The sequence below is a fragment of the Onychostoma macrolepis genome, chromosome 06 (assembly GCF_012432095.1).
Source record: "Onychostoma macrolepis isolate SWU-2019 chromosome 06, ASM1243209v1, whole genome shotgun sequence".
Classification (NCBI taxonomy): domain Eukaryota; kingdom Metazoa; phylum Chordata; class Actinopteri; order Cypriniformes; family Cyprinidae; genus Onychostoma; species Onychostoma macrolepis.
In genome coordinates, this window is record NC_081160.1 from 14,380,472 (window position 1) to 14,399,815 (window position 19,344).

Here is a 19,344-nt window from a genome sequence, read left to right on the forward strand (position 1 = left end):
TTGCAGTGCACAAAGGCCATCCGTGACCTTTTTTTGCCCCAAGCTACTGCCATTGTGCCCATCCGTGAACCAAGTCTACACAAAGTTACACCTATGGAGACCGTTCATAAAGTTACTGTGCCACATGCCATGGAGACTGTCCATGCCCACTCTGTCACAGCCAAGGAGGCCATCCATGTTTCTGCTCCACCATGGCCTCCTCATCTCCTGTGACCTGGTGATCATCCTCTTACCGTTACCGACAATAAAATGCGGCGTTACTATAATTTATTATAATATTATTACTATAATTTTATTTTTCAGTTCATCTGAATGGATGCACAGTGTACCTGTATTTGACGTACCGTAAACTCTAGTGTAAAGGCGCACATCTCGCTGTCGCTTTGTCTCACAATCAAAGAAAGAGACAGAGCGAGAGAGTCTTACATAACATGCAAAATTGACGCGCTACATATAAACGATATTTTTTGTTGTATTTTCCTGTCAAAATAACAGAGTTCCTTTGGAATTCTTCAGCTTTTGAGAACTGCCGGGTTCTCTGGTAGTGGGCGGAACTAATGCGCAAACGACAATCTCATTGGCTGGCGCTCACCTATTATCGTCCCTGTTTTGATTTCAGCAAATCAATTTGAGCGAACGCACACAACGTGATTAATATTCATGAACCCAGCAGCTCATTAATCTTTAGTGCGTTTTATATCGTTATTAGTAGTAGAATTCGTAGTAGTTTTGTTATCTTATCATTAGCCTACTATTTTTAGTTTCCCCCCCTTTTTTTATAGAAACACTAAATGACAAACAATATCTTAAGCACCACCACCAGTCCTAAGTTAAGTCAACATGACAAATATGCATTCATACTAGGGGTCGACCGATTATCGGTCGATCAATTTTTATGATTATCGGCATCGGTCGTTTTCAAAACTGATGTGCCGATAAAATTATTTAATTTTGAAACGCGGTATTTGGCTCTGATGCAGCCTGTCAGAACTCACCACTCTGTGGCCTCGAGCAGTCTCCGCCCAGAGACGCGGTGCAGCTGAATCACTCACGCTGTTTTCAAATGACTGGTTGTGTGAATTTATTTACTCATCTAACCTACACGCTATATTGAATAAATGTTTTGCAGGAATTTCCCTCATTTTAAAGTCGAAAGCTGCGGGAATATATGCGCAATATCCCACACCGAAATTCAGGACCTGATTAAGCATAATTCTACTGTACATAGAATTGTGAAACATGACTTTTCCAAAACTTTCTGGCTTTATTTATTTTTCCAAAAGTTTACAGGCCTGGAAATTGCTGTTTTAAAATTCCATGACTTTTCCAGGTTTTTCATGACCGTATATGAACCCTGAATGTGACGATCGGGTGCGGTTATCTAAATCAAAATCAGGCAAAAATATAGGTGCGGGTGGTTGGCCATCTTTTCCAGGTACCGTTTTCTTGCGTCCGTTAGAAGTTTGTCTCTGTATAGTACATTTTGTTCTTTTAATCGACTTTTCAACATTGTTTTTCGTGTGGTTGTTTTAAGTCTCGCCCGATGTGGCCTCACAATATGGCGGCGCCCTCTTGTTTACGTCCCAGAATGCACTGCGCAGTGACGTCGGTTGCCAAGCCCTATGGACTAGTATCTGTAAATACTAAGCTGCAAAAAGACTTATTTAAATATGAATTATCTGTATATGTGAATGGCACAGACGCGCGGTTTTGATTATACACACACACACACTGAAGTGTGCGACGCTCGCGGTGTTTTCAGCATCTGCCTTCTCACTAAATGAGGACATAAATACATGAACAACATCCCCAGAACTGCTCTGAGAGTTACTTCATGAGCATTTGACCGTTCCATTTGAGTAAAACGATCGTCATATCACATAAGAGGTCCTCATGGCAACCCGTCAAAATAAAAGTTCGGTTTATCTACTACTACTACTACTACTACTACTACTACAACAACAACAACAACTTTTGTTTAAAAGAATAATCACACAATACGCTATTTCTTCCATGTTTTAATTTTAATGGTAAACAGATTTGTTTGCCACAAAATTGAGTTTAACTCTCATTTGATTAAAAGATAACTGAAATTAATGTTTTATGGATTCATTTGCACTGCACTGTAAATTAAAACTAATCGAAATTACTGTCACATAGGCTAAGATTAAGAGACTGTCACAAAGGCCAAGATTAGGACGACATAAATTTTGACATTTCAATAGGCTATTGAACCAAGTGTGCCTATAACAGGCTATTAGTGTTATAGTTTAATTAAAATAGTTACAGTCTTCTTCACAACTTCTACAATGGAGCTATGAAGACAATTAAATTATTTACACTTATTATATTATAATTATGAGAGGTTATGCTATTACACATACATTTCTAACATGTAAATTATTGAAGCCAAATACTTACATTTCCCCAAGCTGTTTAGCTGTAGTACAGTATTCATAGGCTTAATCATGAAGCGTGCAGTGGCCCCACTTTTAACTCTCTCTTTATATTACCCTTATTGTAGATGGATGCATGGAGGATGACAAGAGTAAGAAGTGCAATCAACACCAGGGAAGGCAGTTTTTGTCAGAGCCCTTGTTATTCTTAATTTTGACATTAATATTCATTTTTACATCAGACATAATATATCGGTTAAAAATATCGGTTATCGGTCCACTTGGTCTGTAATAATCGGTATCGGCATCGGCCCTGAAAAACACATATCGGTCGACCCCTTTCATGAATTTCATACATGGTTGTTCTAATTACTAAAGTTCTATCATATAAAAACCCGATTTCTCTGTTTTAATAGATTCTTATTTTTATGAACCAATATCGTTTCTTAACTCCCAATCGATGCTGTTTTCATTTGATGAATGCACAGTAACGTTAGACAATCGGCTAAACTTTGTGCGTTGTTACTTTTGATACGAAATGCAGTCTCAGGTTTCAAATTCTGTCCATTTTATTAGGAAATTCAAGCAATAAATACCGTTTTGGCGCTCTTTAATGTGGCGTGATAGATCGCTGTAGACACCTCAGATCAAGCGATTCGCTTTACTATACTCGCCTGTGAGTAATCAAAGACAGCAAAAGACCTTTATTTTTGTTCTGGAGACGATCGCGCGCTCTTCTGCCTCACTGGAGCGCACTCGCCACCAACTGGACAGGGCTGGGAATTACAGTTATAAATTACAATAGATCACCCTCAGTGTGTGTAATCTGCCAAAGTGACGGACGGCCTTCAGATTTTTCCGTCACTACTAAAGAAATTCGGTTAACGCGATCTCTGATATATATACAGGGGCGGACTAGCAATTTGGGGGCCCTAAGCAAATTCCAGGTATGGGGCCCCCATACAATAACTATGTGTCCTTTTATGCTTAACCCCGATTTTGCTCACTCGCTCAAGTTTTTAGTTTATTTATCCCTTCACAACCAGTAATTAGTCAACTTGCTGCTGTTCTAAAGCCAAATTAGGCTACCTTTTTTTTTTTCCGGATCACAAAAGGAAGACATCAATAAATAAATAAATAAAAGAAAAATGCGTGCACTTGTCCATTTAATAAATTGCAAAGATTTTCAATCTTTTTACAAACATAAAACTATCCCATGCAACTCATTCCATATTCCAAGTGTTTATAACCCTCATTTTGCTTGCTCGCTCTAGTTTATAGTTTATTTGTACCGTCACAACCAGTAATTTGTCAACCTGATGCTGTTCTAAAGCCAAATTTGGCTACCTTATTTTTTGAGATTACAAATGAAGACATTATTCAAAAAAAAAAAAAAAAAAAAAAAAAAACTTGCACTTGTCCATTTAATAAATTGTAAACCTTTCCAATCTTTTTACAAACATAAAATTATCCCAGGCAATTAATTATATATTCCAAGTGTTCTGAAGGCATACTTTAGGCTTTGCCGAGAAACAAATCGAAAATGAAACCTATTATTAACGGAAAATCTCCAGTCATTGCATTCGTGCATTTATACGAGTACGCGGCAGTTCGCGCCGGTGCGCCTAGGAGAAGCACACAAGAGAGTCATTTGAAACATCAAGATAAATAAAATTGTGACTTGAAACACAATTCTTTCTTTAACTGAGGTGAATATCTCTGTTCTGAGACAGTCAGACAGCCTAGCATGCGCGTAAAGAGCGCTCCCTCATAATCACTATAGCTGTCTCTCACTTCAATTCATTGCGATCTCATGACGTTCCGTTAATAAGCTCTACACTGCATAATGAATCTCTTATTTACATCGTATCTACACTTTGTTATAATGAGATGATCCCCGACCTTGCAGAACTCAGCTCTTGACAAAAACTCGGCATTTTGATCGGTAAGTGGATTCTAACTTAAACACTTCTGGTCACTGCGTTCAAGAAATCAGCGCACATGTCTGTGAACGGCTACATTGCTCAACGCTGCAAATATGTTTCGCCAATATCAAATGGGACCCCCTGATACCCCGGGGCCCTAAGCGGCCGCTTACTTCGCTTATTGGTTAAGTCCGCCCCTGTATATATATATATCAAGTCAAGTCAAGTTGAGCTTTATTGTCATTCCGCTACATGCGGGGGCATATAGTGGAACGAAATGTCGTGCCTCACAGGACCACGGTGCTAAGTAAGTAACTAAAAAAATACAAACTATACGAATGCTTCAGATAAATACTGTACATGTGCAAAGAGAAACATTGTGAGTCAGCAGCTGGCTGGGGAACAGTGCAGGATGATTTGTAGTGCATGAGTATGTAAACATATTACTGAGTCTTTTTGTAGGATTTGTATACACACAGCAGTGTGTGTGAAAAGTGACTAGTGCGCATAGAGGAGAGTGTGCTATTACAGGTGGTTTGTACAGGCCCACTCACCTGTGTGTAGCACACAAAAAAAAGTTCCATAAGTTTCAGATGGTCCATGTTTCAGGAGGTAGGGGGTTTGTATGGCGTTTCAGAGAGAGGCGGGGTGATTTGAGTTCAGGGCTCTCACAGCCTGGGGGAAAAAGCTGTTGAGCAGTCTGGCAGAGCGGGCTCTGATGCTCCGGTACCGTCTTCCTGATGGTAGGAGCTGGAAGAGACTGTGGGAGGGGTGTGAGGAGTCCTTCACGATACTGTTGGCTTTGCTGGAGGAAAGGAAATCGTGTGAGGAAAATGTCCAGGATGGAGGGGAGAGGGGCACCGCATATATATGATCCTTGCATATATATATATATACACACACACACAGTGTATATGATATAAAATAGTATATCAGATAATTAATATTAGTCTGGTGAGTAAACTAGCCAATGGTAAAAATTTACTAGCCAATGGCAATTCTATTGCCAAGGTGCCCATAGAGGGTTGATAACATTTACAATCATATATTGAATTTGATAGGTGTCTCTCACATTGTCCCACAGTAACACAGTAACATTAAAATAGTGTAGATTAGTGTACAATGTATTATAATAATAATTTATTCTATTTAGTGTCCATTTCCTTCATTTAACATATTTAATATTGGGGGCATCCAAGTTATTCGACACATTTGAAATTTTTTTTAAAGGGGTGGTTGATTGTAGTTTCACTTTTTTAACGTTAGTTAGTGTGTAATATTGCTGTTTGAGCATAAACAATATCTGCAAAGTTGCAGCGCTGAAAGTTCAATGCAAACAGAGATATCGTCTTTTAAAATTCTGGAAGTTTAATGCCTACAAAAACAGCTTGTAAGGGACTACAACAAACTACTTCCCGGGTCTGATACGTCACGGACCCAGATAAACCCCGCCCTCGGGAACATGTAAGGAAGGAGGCGAGGCCATGCTGTGCTGCTTTAGAGAAGAGGAAGAGAAAACTAGGGGTGCACATAAAAATCTATTCGTATAGACCCCTTCACGGTTGACGTCACAGAAAAATTCGCAGTGCGCATGTCGGGGTCAGAAAGTTAATTCCATCCTGTGTGTTAACCAGAGAATTTCACGTCCAGAAAAAAAATGCCGACTTGTTGCGTCGTGGACTGTGAAAATCGCACCAGTTCTGGAGTCACCAGTTTTTCAGGATTCCTGCAGGATCTCATACGTTTCAAAAAAATAGACGACATCTGTGGCTGCAAGCTGTTAAACGGGCAGACTGGGACAATGCTACGATCAAAGAGGCTCGTGTTTGTAGTGCTCACTTCATATCAGGTAAAGTCAGCCTTTATCATCCCTTTCTGTTAGCTTAAACTCGAAAGCCTATATTGTATGAACAGTTTTCTATACACTAGCCCATAACGTTAAGCTATGCAGGTTAATAGTTTTGTAAATGTCATGGACCTGTGTCATGCTAGTAGTTAGCCGCAGGCTAGCGCCAACAACGTTAGAGTTAAACTGTAGACTAATTTAATAGTTGAGTGAAGTTTGATATCTGGCATTAATTGTGACCTGTGGCATGCTACAGACTTAGCAGATAGCAGACTAGCTTTACATTAGTGCTTTCACTATGACAACAGTAGATCGTGTTGTAAACAATGTGTGCAATTCTTTTTTTGTAGGAGAGGCACCACTTGACTCCAGTAGTCCTGACTTTGTGCCCTCCTTGTTTGTGTACACAAAACAAAGCCAGACACCCAAGACAAAAATGGAAAGGTACGAATAAAAAAAAAGTATCTGTCTATAAGGCTTGTCTGTTTCTCCAGAAAACGGGCGCAGTAGTAGACTACCTAGTCTAATCCTTATCAAAATGTCTTTGAACTCCTCTCACTAGCCCTCTCTTGAGTCACATGTATTTCTCTCTCCTTCTGTCTTATATGGACTGTGGACCTTGTTTAAATTAAATCAATACTCATTATATTGGTCTGATGTTTGTCAGTGCATAAGCATGCCTCCAGGGTGATATTGGCCATATGTTCAGTGTAGAACCTGATATCTAATTAAAAAGATTACAATTACAGCAATTTAATTCCTTGTTCATGTAAATTCTATGATAACATTTCAATATCACAGCCATATTGTGCAGGCCTAGTTTAACTAGACCATGATTAAATGCTTTCACACAGCACTAATTGTTCCTTTTGTTTTCCTTTAGGTATCACAGGAAAAGGAGGAGAGATGAACGCCCTGACATGCAACCTGCTTCTTCCATGGCTGAAATGGAACAAGACTGTACCATTGATCATTGCAGTGGTATGAATCATCTCTTAAACGCAAAGCTAAAACTAATGCAGTCTAATACACCAGCCCTGTGGTACCACAAGCTACACCCTCCAAAGTTGTCATCATTTTTCACTGAACTTCTGTATGTCTGTTTGTTTTCTGTTCAAGATGAAGAGGAAGCTGAAGGGGACCACCCAGTGTCGAGAAAGGAATATGACGATCTTTGCTTTAGACATCATCAACTGCAGGAAGACTACATCAACCTGCAGCAGGACTGTTATAAATTACACAGTGAGAATGAAGAACTAAGGCATGAATTACAGAAATCCAAATTTTCATATAGCAATGTTAAAAGTAGCATTGGACAATTACTGTTTTTCACTGGACTGACCTCTGTAATCTTTGAATGGCTCCTTAAGAAATTAGGCGGCAGTATTGAGATAAGTCACCAAGCCCTTCCTCTAGAGCAGGCGCGGACACTCTCCCGGGGGGGGGCGCGAGTAGACTACAGGATGGGAGGAAAAAAAAAACTGAAAAAAAAAAAAATTCCAAATTTTTTTTTATCACTAAACTACTGTCACAAAAAGTTATAGTTTTGTATATACATAACTCCTGAATAAAAATTAAAATGTGTTTGGACTGATTTAAAAAAAAGAGTTTTGAACAAATTTGATTGGTTTGTCGATAGTGAGCGCAAATGCAGGTGATAAGCGGTTTTATTAAACGAGTCATTGAGTCGTTCATTCAAACGATTCGTTCAAACGGCCGATTCATCAAGACTGAGACAGATGTTTGTGCATGGGTCATTGAATCTTTGACTCAACCGATTCGTTCAAAACACTGAATCATTCAAAACACGATTGAGTGTTGCTATGCTGTGATCTTTGTTTGGATTCATCGGATCTATTTTCGCTGCTAAAATAGACCAAAACAGTCATTATTTCGTCTAAAATGTAAGTGAGTTAATATTATTAACTTGTTTGTTGAACTGTCATATGAAATCAGTGTCACATTTTCAATCGTGAGGTGATGGTAAATTAAGTGATGGTCAATTGTCAGCTCTCTTGGTCGTCAGGTCGTGTGATGTATGTTGCTGAACTTAAATTTAACTGCAGTATGTCAATTTAGTTTATTTGTGTGCTGCGCTCATAGACTTCAGAAAAACGGCGCTCATTTGTTTGATTTCTCCTCGAGAAGCTGCGCGAGCCTCAAAAGTTTAAGGTCCTTGCACCCTGACTGAGTCCGAAACTGTCGTATTCGTTTTTTCATATTCGTCATTTCGTGGCTCTCAATTGTCAAAAACACCCCTCAAAATATTTGCTACGGATGCGAAAAATGCAGAAAATCGAACCATCCGAATTAATTTTTATGACGGACGGAAGTTTCAGAGGCTGCAAACGTATAAAACGTGAGCCCCTCTGCCGTCCAGAAGCACTCACAGGCGGTCAGTCTCTCAGTAGCCTCGCGCAGCAGTCAGAGCAGAGAGGAGACACACACCCCTCCGCGTCCAGGCTGCAAATGAATCGCGCATGCGCATGGCCGCCGCCGTTCCCGCCCTGGCGGGGTGTAAATGTAAATGTTCACTAACTCTCACACAAAAATAAATCACTGCATTTAAATTGACTGACGACATAGCTCTCAGTGTTGCCAATTTGGGGATTTTGTAGCCAAATTTAGCTACTTTCTCATTGTTGCTGCGACTTGTATTGATTTTTTGCGACAAGGAGCTATTTTAGCTATATTTAAATAAAAATAGCGAGGAGATTTTTTATTTTTTACTTGGCCACAGCCTAGGCCCGTGACCTCTCACGTTTGCTCTCAATCATGCCAATAGGTGCGTTCGACTTTAAGCGGCGCTGCACAGAATGGTCAGTGTATGACATCAAAGTACCGCGAGAGCCATTCGAAAGCATCAGAATCCGTCTGCTCTCTTATCACTCTCGCGGTACTTTGATGTCATACACTGACCATTCTGTGCAGCGCCGCTTAAAGTCAAAAGCGCCTAATGAGTCTGCGCAGTGAACACACATCTGTACATCTGCCATTCAGACATGATGACACACACCACCATTTCATTATCATCAAGATGGTGGAGAAAATGTGATTACATCAGGGCACCAACTACTCAGTGCATGAACATCTTGTTTTAACCACAGACACAAAAGTTATACCACAATTCATGCACAATCATGTCAACCAGATACTGAGAGACACAGTGCATCATCGTGTCATGTGTGCTGGGATGCAGTATTTTGCAGAAAGAAAGAAAAGAAAGTGACCCATACTTGGAATTTGTGCTCTGCATTTAACCCATCCAAAGTGCACACACACAGCAGTGAACACACACACACACACCGTGAACACACACTCGGAGCAGTGTTTTATGCTGCCATTTAACCCGCAGCCTTCAAATGTGTCCTGTAGAGTTACAAGTAGGCCTAAGCATTTCACTTCAGATTTTTTTGTTATAGGCCTATTTCATCTTTTGTTATATTTTTTTATACTGTCATCATTTGTAAAGTAGATATATATTTACTCTCCTTTACCTTTACCAAATTTACCTGTATTTACTTTCTTTTCATATTTGGCGACTTTTTTTGAAAAAATGGAGACTTTTGAGGGTGGTTCTAGAGATTTTCTGAGGGAAGGGTTTGGCAACACTGATAGCTCTCCATTCACTCTAGTCTAGTCTCTTGCCAAGTTCGCTTGTGCCAGCTCTCGCTAGTCTGTTATCAATCTCGATTTACATAGGCCTTTACTACAAAACCCCAACAGTCTTTTTAAAGACTAAACCCACAAACATTCTTGTTAAAGATTAGATCAAATCTCAGCCCTAGCCAGTAATTTTTTTTTAACTGCTACACTTAGCTAAAACTACCCACGCGACTAAGACACACACACACACACACACACACACACACACTACAATCGTTAAGTATTCAAATAAAATCTGAATTGTCTGCAAAATAATTATTTTTTTTGTTTAATTAAAGATCATGCCTAAGTCCCGATTGATTAGACCCTGATACGTCTCTCAACATAGCCACACACACAGTTACATATTGCCTAAACTTTATTGAAAACACACAACAAAAATGGAGAAATTTCTTGTGAGGACCAACAAGCCAACCGACGCACCACCAGCTGCAAAAAAGCTTCGAAGGTACGATGAAGCATACCTGCAGTTTGGGTTTACAGTCACGGCTGATCTGAGACCTCAGTGTGTCGTGTGTGCCGAGGTGCTGGCAAACGACAGTATGAAGCCCTGCAAATTAAAAAGGCACCTCGAAACAAAGCATGCTGGCATTAAAAATAAACCAGCTGAATATTTTAAAAGAAAGCTTGATGGCCTCCATCAGCAACAGGCAACCATTTCAGTGCACAGCACTGTGTCTAAACAGTGTTTGGAGGCATCGTATAGTGGCCAAAAGAATTGGTAAACTGGGTAAACCGCATACAATCGCCGAGACTCTCATTTTGCCGGCAGCGCAAGACATGTGCAGAATAATGATAGGCGATAGTGCAGCAGCCAAACTCGGTGCAGTACCACTGTCCAATGACACAGTCGCTAGGAGAATTGTAGACATGTCCAATGATATCAGAAAGCAACTGATAGAGTTTGTAAAAAAGAGTCCTTACTACGCGCTGCAGCTGGACGAATCCACTGATATTGCTGGGCAGGCACAGCTCCTCACCTATGTCAGGTATCTGCGGGACAAGGTGATTGAGGAGGATGTCCTGTTTTGCCGGCCTCTTCAGTCGCACACTACAGGAGAAGCCATTTTCAATGTCCTTGAAATTTTTATCCGTGAAAATGGTTTAGCTTGGGACCGATGCGTTGGCCTATGCACGGATGGTGCGCAGGCAATGACAGGGCGTGAGCGTGGCCTAGCTGCTCGCGTTCAGCAAGTAGCTCCACTTGTGAAATGGACACATTCCATGGTCCATCGCGAAGCACTAGCTGCTAAAAAAATGCCGGTTCTTTTTGACTCCGTGCTGAACCAATCAGTGAAAATGATAAATCTCATCAAATCACGGCCGCTAAACTCTCGCTTGTTTGGGGTCCTCTGCCAGGAGATGGGGTCAGGGCACGAACAGCTGCTTCTGCACACTGAAGTTCGCTGGCTCTCCAGGGGGCGGGTGTTACAGCGGTTGTATGAGCTGCGAGAGGAGGTGAAGTGGTTTTTGACAGAAATCAGATCAGATCTGGTGAAGCATCTGGATGACACTATGTGGCTTGCGTCTCTGTCCTATTTGGTCGATATATTTGACCGCTTGAACGGCCTCAACCTGTCTTTGCAAGGCCGCGAAACTCATATTTTGCTCCTTGCAGACAAAGTGCACGCCTTCACACAAAAACTAGACCTCTGGCATGGCCGAGGGAACTGCGACATGTTCCCCAGCCTTGCAGACTTTATCGCTGATGCAGGCACGTCACACGATTTCTCCTCCCTATTTCAATCAGCGTCTGAGCACCTGTCAGCAATGAGTAAACAGTTTGCGACGTACTTTAAAGAGGATTATCGCTCTTTTGCATGGGTTCGAGATCCGTTTGTGTGCACAGCAAACGAGCTATCAATTGATATGCAGGAACAGCTTATTGAGCTGAAGAGTGACAGTAGACTGAAGGAACTCTTTAGCTCCTGCCCTCTTTCGTCATTCTGGGCAGCATTGATGCAGGAATATCCTGAACTCTGTGACGTCGCCTTGAAGATTCTCCTTCCTTTCGCGTCAACATATTTGTGTGAGGCAGGATTCTCAAAAATGACTGCACTCAAAACGAAATACCGCAATCATGCACAAATCGAGGATGATTTGAGGCTATGTTTATCAAACATTGAGCCAAGAATTGAGGATCTTTCCAAGGCAAAGCAGGCTCAGGTCTCACATTAACATCACCTACCTGCAAGCTTCTTTTTATATTTTTATAGCTCGACCTAGTAATTTGACTGCAAGGGCCCAGACCTGGTCTAATTACAAACACAATAATACAGTGAAATATCTGATTGCCATCACACCTGCTGGGGCAATTTCATTTTTGTCTCCAGGGTGGGGTGGGCGGGTTTCTGATAAACAGATCACCAAAGAGTCAGGTTTCCTGGAACTGTTGGAGCCTGTGGATGAGGTTTTAGCTGACAGGGGATTTTTAATACGGGATGAGCTTGCAGCTTGTGGTGCCACTCTTCGCATCCCTCATTTTACTAAAGGGAAAAAGCAACTGTCTGCCCAAGAAGTAGACACATCCAGACAACTGTCTCGGGTTAGGATTCATGTTGAATGAGTCATTGGTCGGTGGAAAAACTTCAAGATTTTACAAACTGTTATTCCTGTGTCTCAGGTTGATATGCTAGATGATGTAGTGATAGTGTGCGCTGCACTAACAAACCTCTGTAAAAGTGTGGTTCCCAAATAAGTCATTTATTTGAAATATTTAATGATTAATGCTATTTTACAATCACTTTGTCAAAATATGTAACATTGTTTTTGGACATGTTCCATTAAATAAAATCATATTATGGAAGTGTACCATTTACTGTCACTTATTTTATTTAAGCTAATGATTAATTTATTTTTTATAATGAAATGGAATTGCAAATGTCTTAATTTATGTGCATCTGCATACAAACAAGAAACAATAACAAGTGCATCTGTATACAGACAACAATATACATTCAAGAAATACAACAGAACACATGAGTGAAACGGTAGTTAACTAGTCAACACTTGACTTCTGGCATTGACAAAGAAAAAAATCAGTTGTTTTCACATTCTCTACATAACCAAGTTGCTGACTTCCTTTTGATCTGTTCGCAGCTGTAATGGAAGTGGCAATTACATCTGGCACAGTTGATCATTCTCCTGAAATCTGGCCTTTCACAGATTTTGCAGACTGACTGTGCCTGCAAGGAAGGGTCATGTCTTCTTGTTAGGATCTCAGGCAACAGTTGAAATGAAGGCATGTTGTATAGTCACATTTCAACAACACATTTTTTTTGTCTATTCCTCCCTCAATTTGTATAATAATATCTAATTTTAAATGGTTAGTGCACAATCTAGATCTAGATACTCTTATTTCCAGAATGTTGGGATTTACGCATAATCAAACTACCATAACACTACACAGCATGTAATTCATTTATGCATTATAGTGTTAGATGGCTGTAGAACAAACTTGATCCTTATGTGACATTACAATGTCAAAAATCTTGGGAGGAGTAACGAAAATAAACTAAATGAACTTTGGCAAAAGGAATATTATCTATGCTCTGTCAACTATTACATGCCTTTGGCTCTGGCGGTGGCACTAGATCTACTCCTGACAGTTTCTGGAAGCTGCCTGTCTAGCCTGCCTGTCCTCTTTGGTTTGTGGAAGCTGATTTTCTTTAATGGAGCTGGTTCAACTTCTTTCCTGCTCAAGTCTTTCCACATGCACTCTCCAGAAGTGACTGCTGGTTTCTCTGTCCATCCCATTCTAACACAGATTTCGATTTTGAATAAAATTGCAGCTGCATGACTGCAGCATGACCCAAGCCTGAAATTAAATCACATATAATTTACATATCAAACCATTATCCTTCATGTTATGAGTGGGTCTGGAAATTAACACTTGCTCTCAGCAAATGGGTCTGCAGGCAAGACATACTACTAGACATACTGCAGATAAGACATAGGTTACATACTAAATACTACTAACATGCCTACTATGAAAAAATAAAATAAAAGTAGTCTACTATGTACGTGTTGCTACGTATGCCTTTTCTAACCGTGTGTTTTCTAGGGAAATAAAACCATCAAGTCAAGGAAATCAGTTTACAGTGCATCTGTCTCCAATGATACTTACCCTGCCATGCAGGTGCAATTTGCAGTATGGATGTAGCCTTCCCGCTTGTTGATCACAACCCAGGCTTGGTACATAGAGGTGTTTTTCCCTTGGCGCTGGCTCGGTAAAACCTCCGCTTTTAACACACAAAAGTCATCGCCTATATTGCTATATAAAACCGTCTGGACATGCCCACAGACTACGTAATTATAGGCGTCTAGCGATTTGTAGGCTCTTAGTTTTTCGCGTGTGTAAACACTCGGCTTGTCCACCAGATAGCAGTATATGGCGGGCCAGTGAATATCTGGCCACTTGCTAACGTCGTCTACCCATTCTGTTAGGAGCTCGGGATCAGACAGACAATCGCCATTAGCTAAAACAAGTTTAGAATGGTACTGTTCCCGGTCCTGTGGTGTCATAGACAGTGCATACTTTGACACAATATGCCGGTCTATTACCCGTGCCATTTTTCTGACCCCAAGCTGCGCGCGCACCCAACCTAGGCTTTCAATGTTTACAAACATTGAAGGGGTCTATATGAATCGCGATTCTGTTTCAAAATTAATGTTCTAAAACAGCCATTCTTAATACTGTTCCTCGCTTCGCCCTGCTCTGTATCTCTCTCTCTCTCTCTCTCTCTCATTCAGATCGTCAGATCAGCTCCAACAAACTGTTCAATTATACATTTTCACATAGCAATGAGAAGCGTTATACATGGACGCGTGTGTGGTTGAGGTACTGTATTAAAGCTTTAATCAAAATAAAACTTTATATTAAAAGCTAACATAAGCAGTAGCATAATAACAGCGTATCTAAAAGTATGAGACAACAAACAAACATACCATTAAAAGCCGTGCTTGCACAGGTTCTGCGCGATCCTCTTCACTAATATCCTCTGCGTCTCAATCGGGCTCAAATTGATAAGCAATATAGACGACGCCATTGTTTACAATACAACCGGAGCACATGCTGCTGAGCTGAGGGGTGGGACATTTAGACGCACGCTCGGCGGTTTAGTGAATCATAATACACTGAGCCAGCTAACCAATCAGAGCCCATCACGTATTTCTGAGGGAGGGGCTTCATAAAAACAGGAAATAATCGAGGCGTTTGTCAGAGAAGGGACAGAGCAGTGTAGAATAAAGGTAAATTATATGAAAAATAATGTGTTTTTTAAAAAACGAAGCATGAACACGTTAGACTGCACCCCATAAACACAATCAAGCCTAGAAAAAAAACAGTAAACCACCCCTTTAAAGTAAAGCAATAGTTACTTTCCCTGGTAATTAGTTACTTTTATAATGATGTAACTCAGTAACTAAAACTAATTACTTTTTAAAAGTAACGTGCCCAACACTGCCCACCATTGCTCCACAGTCCAAGCCCACTAATGCTCCACGGATGCTCCCTAGTCTACCATTACTCCCCAGCCTGAGTTTGCCACTATTTCACAGCTCAGGTCTACAGCCCAGGTCAACAATGTTATGATCCAGGCCCACATCACTGTGATGTATACCACCAAAATACCATAAGTGAGCTTCAAGAGCAGTAAGCTGGCTCATGCTGCACAGCTTCTACAGAGCGACTGTACAAGCTCTAATGATGACAACAGTTTCACTGTTGGATTCACAGATGACAACACAGGGCAGGAGCTGAATGATCGCCATCAGAAAAGTCATTGCCTGCCCAAATTATAGATCTTGTTTTTAGTAGGATCTAAGTTAATCAATTTTCAATGCCCACTTTTGTAGGGTCACAATGGAGTGCTTAAGCCCTGGAGAATTGGCAATTTTAAGCTTCTCCAATTAACTTGAACTTTTGAAGTCAAGGAAACACACTAAGGAGACCATGCAAACTCCACACAGAAAGGTGTGTGCAGATATTTTGTAAATTCAATTTAATTTAGTTTTATTCGCCTTATCCGTTTATGACTCATCTTTGCTTATAGCACTGCACTGTCATTTATTAACATGTCTTTTTTTGTATATAAGATTAATGGATTTGTTTTACTTTTAATACTTAAGTGCTTTTTAAACTTTTCCTTTTACCTACGTATGTGTCACAGATTTGTGGTTGTAGTCAAGCGCACGACAATAGAGTAAATGTAAATAGTCTTTAATTCTAACTTCAAAACAAAGGACAGGAGAATTCCTCAGCATCAACACACATAGTCCATACAATAACATCAATCCAGGACCAAGGTTGAACAGAAACTGATGGCTTATAAAGACAGGCAAACAAAAGGAGCAAACAAGATGATTAATAAACACAGGTAAAATAGAACGAACGATGATTAACTAATAATTAGAACAGGAACTAAACCAAATAAGGAAAAACAGGAACTAAACGGGAACATACATGTGACAGTATGTAACTTGAGTATTTTTTGCACTATTGTCTGCAAGTTATGTAACACAAAAGTGTTTGCTCAATGAGGACCACATATAGTTTTTCTGTTGTATGCTTTTGTGTGTGAGAGTTAAGTGTTTCCAACATTGTCCCCACAAGCAAAACTGTTTAATAAACTCACTAAATTATGTGTAATAACAATCTAACAATGAAAAAAAAAAAGTATAAGCAAATGTATGATTCTTAAGCAAAATAATCCATGCCTCTACAAAAATGTAACTGGAATGAAAACAACCAAGTGAACATATGTACAGTACTTCTGTATGCATGCACAGCCAAATAACACTCAGCGATTTAGTCTTTATGGTAACACTTTACATTAAGGTTCCCTTTGTTTATAAAGGTGTTCATAAATTACTAATAACTCATTTACAAATGCTTTAAATCATTGATAAGCAGTTATAAATGCATGAATAAAAATTTGTATGAAATACCTGCCAAATAATGATTATTCACAAATTATAAACGTTAGTAACCTGTGAAAGTGAACCTTAATGTAAAGAGGACACCGTGATCCATTTATTAATGAGTTATAAACGTTAACTGTGAAAAGGGAGCACTAGTGCGGTAACTTATTTGTGTGGTAACTAATCAATTGAACTAACAAAGCAACTACACATATAAACCCTTGAAAAACATAGTCTGCAATGTCTGTAACCTCAGTTAGCTTACCTGTAAAGTCAGTAAACACTATGTCAGATAAAAAATAAATGGTTCACAGCTGTTCACTTTACATAAGGATTCAATTTCACAGGTTACTAACGTTTATAGCTTATTAATAAGTGGTTCACAGCTGTTCACTTTACATTAAAGTTCACTTTCACAGGTTACTAATGTTTATACCTCATTAATAAATGTTTTACGTGTGTCCACTTTACATTAAGGCTCACAGGTCACTAATATTGGAATTTAAATTTTCATTATTAATATCTCAATTCACGGTTGTGATTTTATGTTTTTTCCCTCCAAAAATAAGTAAGGAATAATTTACGATGGGACGTTGGATTATTATAAAAATAATGCACACCCGAGGTGGTGATGCGGTCACGACGCGAAGCTCAAGACATCGATCAGATGATATATTTCAAGGCATTTGTCCAGTATTTCTACTTAAATCGCTATTGTGAGTAGGATTTCTTCCGCATTTCATCCTCCTTTGCTAATTCCAAAACGTCATTTAAACCTAGTAACGGAGGCTTGAACCATTGATAACAGATTAATGCAGTTAATACAGTTAATAACTAAGTTATGAAAGAGAGGGAGCGAGAGAAAAAAAATACCTCTGTGCGTCTCTCAATAGTGTTCGGCAGCAATGTCTCTAGTCATAGTGAAACTTAGTTCCTTTTGTTCAGGAACAGCGCCGTTGTTGTTACCTCGCTTGTGAGAAGTCATGTAGTTTTTAAGTTGTTTACTGATAAAATCGTCAGAGTAGCGCTAACAACATTAGCGTGGTGTATGCTAGTGTGTGCAAACTGTTCTGTTATGTACAGTCGTGGCCAAAAGTTTTGAGAATGACATAAAAATTAGTTTTCACAAAGTTTGCTGCTAAACTGCTTTTAGATATTTGTTTCAGTTGTTTCTGTGATGTACTGAAATATAATTACAAGCACTTCATACATTTCAAAGGCTTTTATCGACAATTACATGACATTTATACAAAGAGTCAGTATTTGCAGTGTTGGCCGTTCTTAGTCAGAACCTCTGCAATTCGACTGGGCATGCTCTCAATCAACTTCTGGGCCAAATCCTGACTTGATAGCAACCCATTCTTTCATAATCACTTCTTGGAGTTTGTCAGAATTAGTGGGTTTTTGTTTGTCCACCCGCCTCTTGAGGATTGACCACAAGTTCTCAATGGGATTAAGATCTGGGGAGTTTCCAGGCCATGGACCCAAAATTTCAACGTTCTGGTCCCCGAGCCACTTAGTTATCACTTTTGCCTTATGGCACGGTGCTCCATCGTGCTGGAAAATGCATTGTTCTTCACCAAACTGTTGTTGGATTGTTGGAAGAAGTTGCTGTTGGAGGGTGTTTTGGTACCATTCTTTATTCATGGCTGTGTTTTTGGGCAGAATTGTGAGTGAGCCCACTCCCTTGGATGAGAAGCAACCCCACACATGAATGGTCTCAGGATGCTTTACTGTTGGCATGACACAGGACTGATGTTAGCGCTCACCTTTTCTTCTCCTGACAAGCCTTTTTCCAGATGCCCCAAACAATCGGAAAGGGGCTTCATCGGAGAATATGACTTTGCCCCAGTCCTCAGCAGTCCATTCACGATACTTTCTGCAGAAGATCAATCTGTCCCTGATGTTTTCCTGGAGAGAAGTGGCTTCTTTGCTGCCCTTCTTGACACCAGGCCATCATCCAAAAGTCCTCACCTCACTGTGCACGCAGATGCACTCACACCTGCCTGCTGCCATTCCTGAGCAAGCTCTGCACTGCAGGTGCCTCGATCCCGCAGCTGAATCAACTTTAGAAGACAAAAGTTTTGAGAATGACACAAAAACATTCTCCAAGAGCAACTTCTCCCAACCATCCAAGAACAGTTTAATGATGAACAATGCCTTTTCCAACATGAAGGAGCACCTTGCCATAAGGCAAAAGTGATAACTAAGTGGCTCGGGGAACAAAACATAAAAATTTTTGGTCCATGGCCAGGAAATTCCCCAGACCTTAATCCCATTGAGAATTTGTGGTCAATCCTCAAGAGGAGGGTGGACAAACAAAAACCCACTAATTCTGACAAACTCCAAGAAGTGATTATGAAAGAATGGGTTGCTATCAGTCAGGATTTGGCCCAGAAGTTGATTGGGAGCATGCCCAGTCGAATTGCAGAGGTCCTGAATAAGAACGGCCAACACTGCAAATACTGACTCTTTGTATAAATGTCATGTAATTGTCGATAAAAGCCTTTGAAATGTATGAAGTGCTTGTAATTATATTTCAGTACATCACAGAAACAACTGAAACAAATATCTAAAAGCAGTTTAGCAG

The 19,344-nt window shown here is 40.0% G+C and overlaps 1 protein-coding gene across 1 annotated transcript; it reads left to right on the forward strand.

Annotated features, from left to right (window-relative positions):
- The first annotated feature begins 9,066 nt into the window (after window positions 1-9,066).
- LOC131542745 (zinc finger BED domain-containing protein 5-like) lies at window positions 9,067-12,119 on the forward strand. Its single transcript, XM_058779693.1, has one exon. The coding sequence runs from the start codon at window positions 10,416-10,418 to the stop codon at window positions 12,009-12,011; it is 1,596 nt and encodes a 531-aa protein (XP_058635676.1). The 5' UTR covers window positions 9,067-10,415; the 3' UTR covers window positions 12,012-12,119.
- Window positions 12,120-19,344: the final 7,225 nt, after the last annotated feature.

Excerpts from the sequence above, each read along its gene's own strand:
- LOC131542745 (XM_058779693.1), top strand. The coding sequence starts at position 10,416 with ATGCTGGCATTAAAAATAAACCAGCTGAATATTTTAAAAGAAAGCTTG.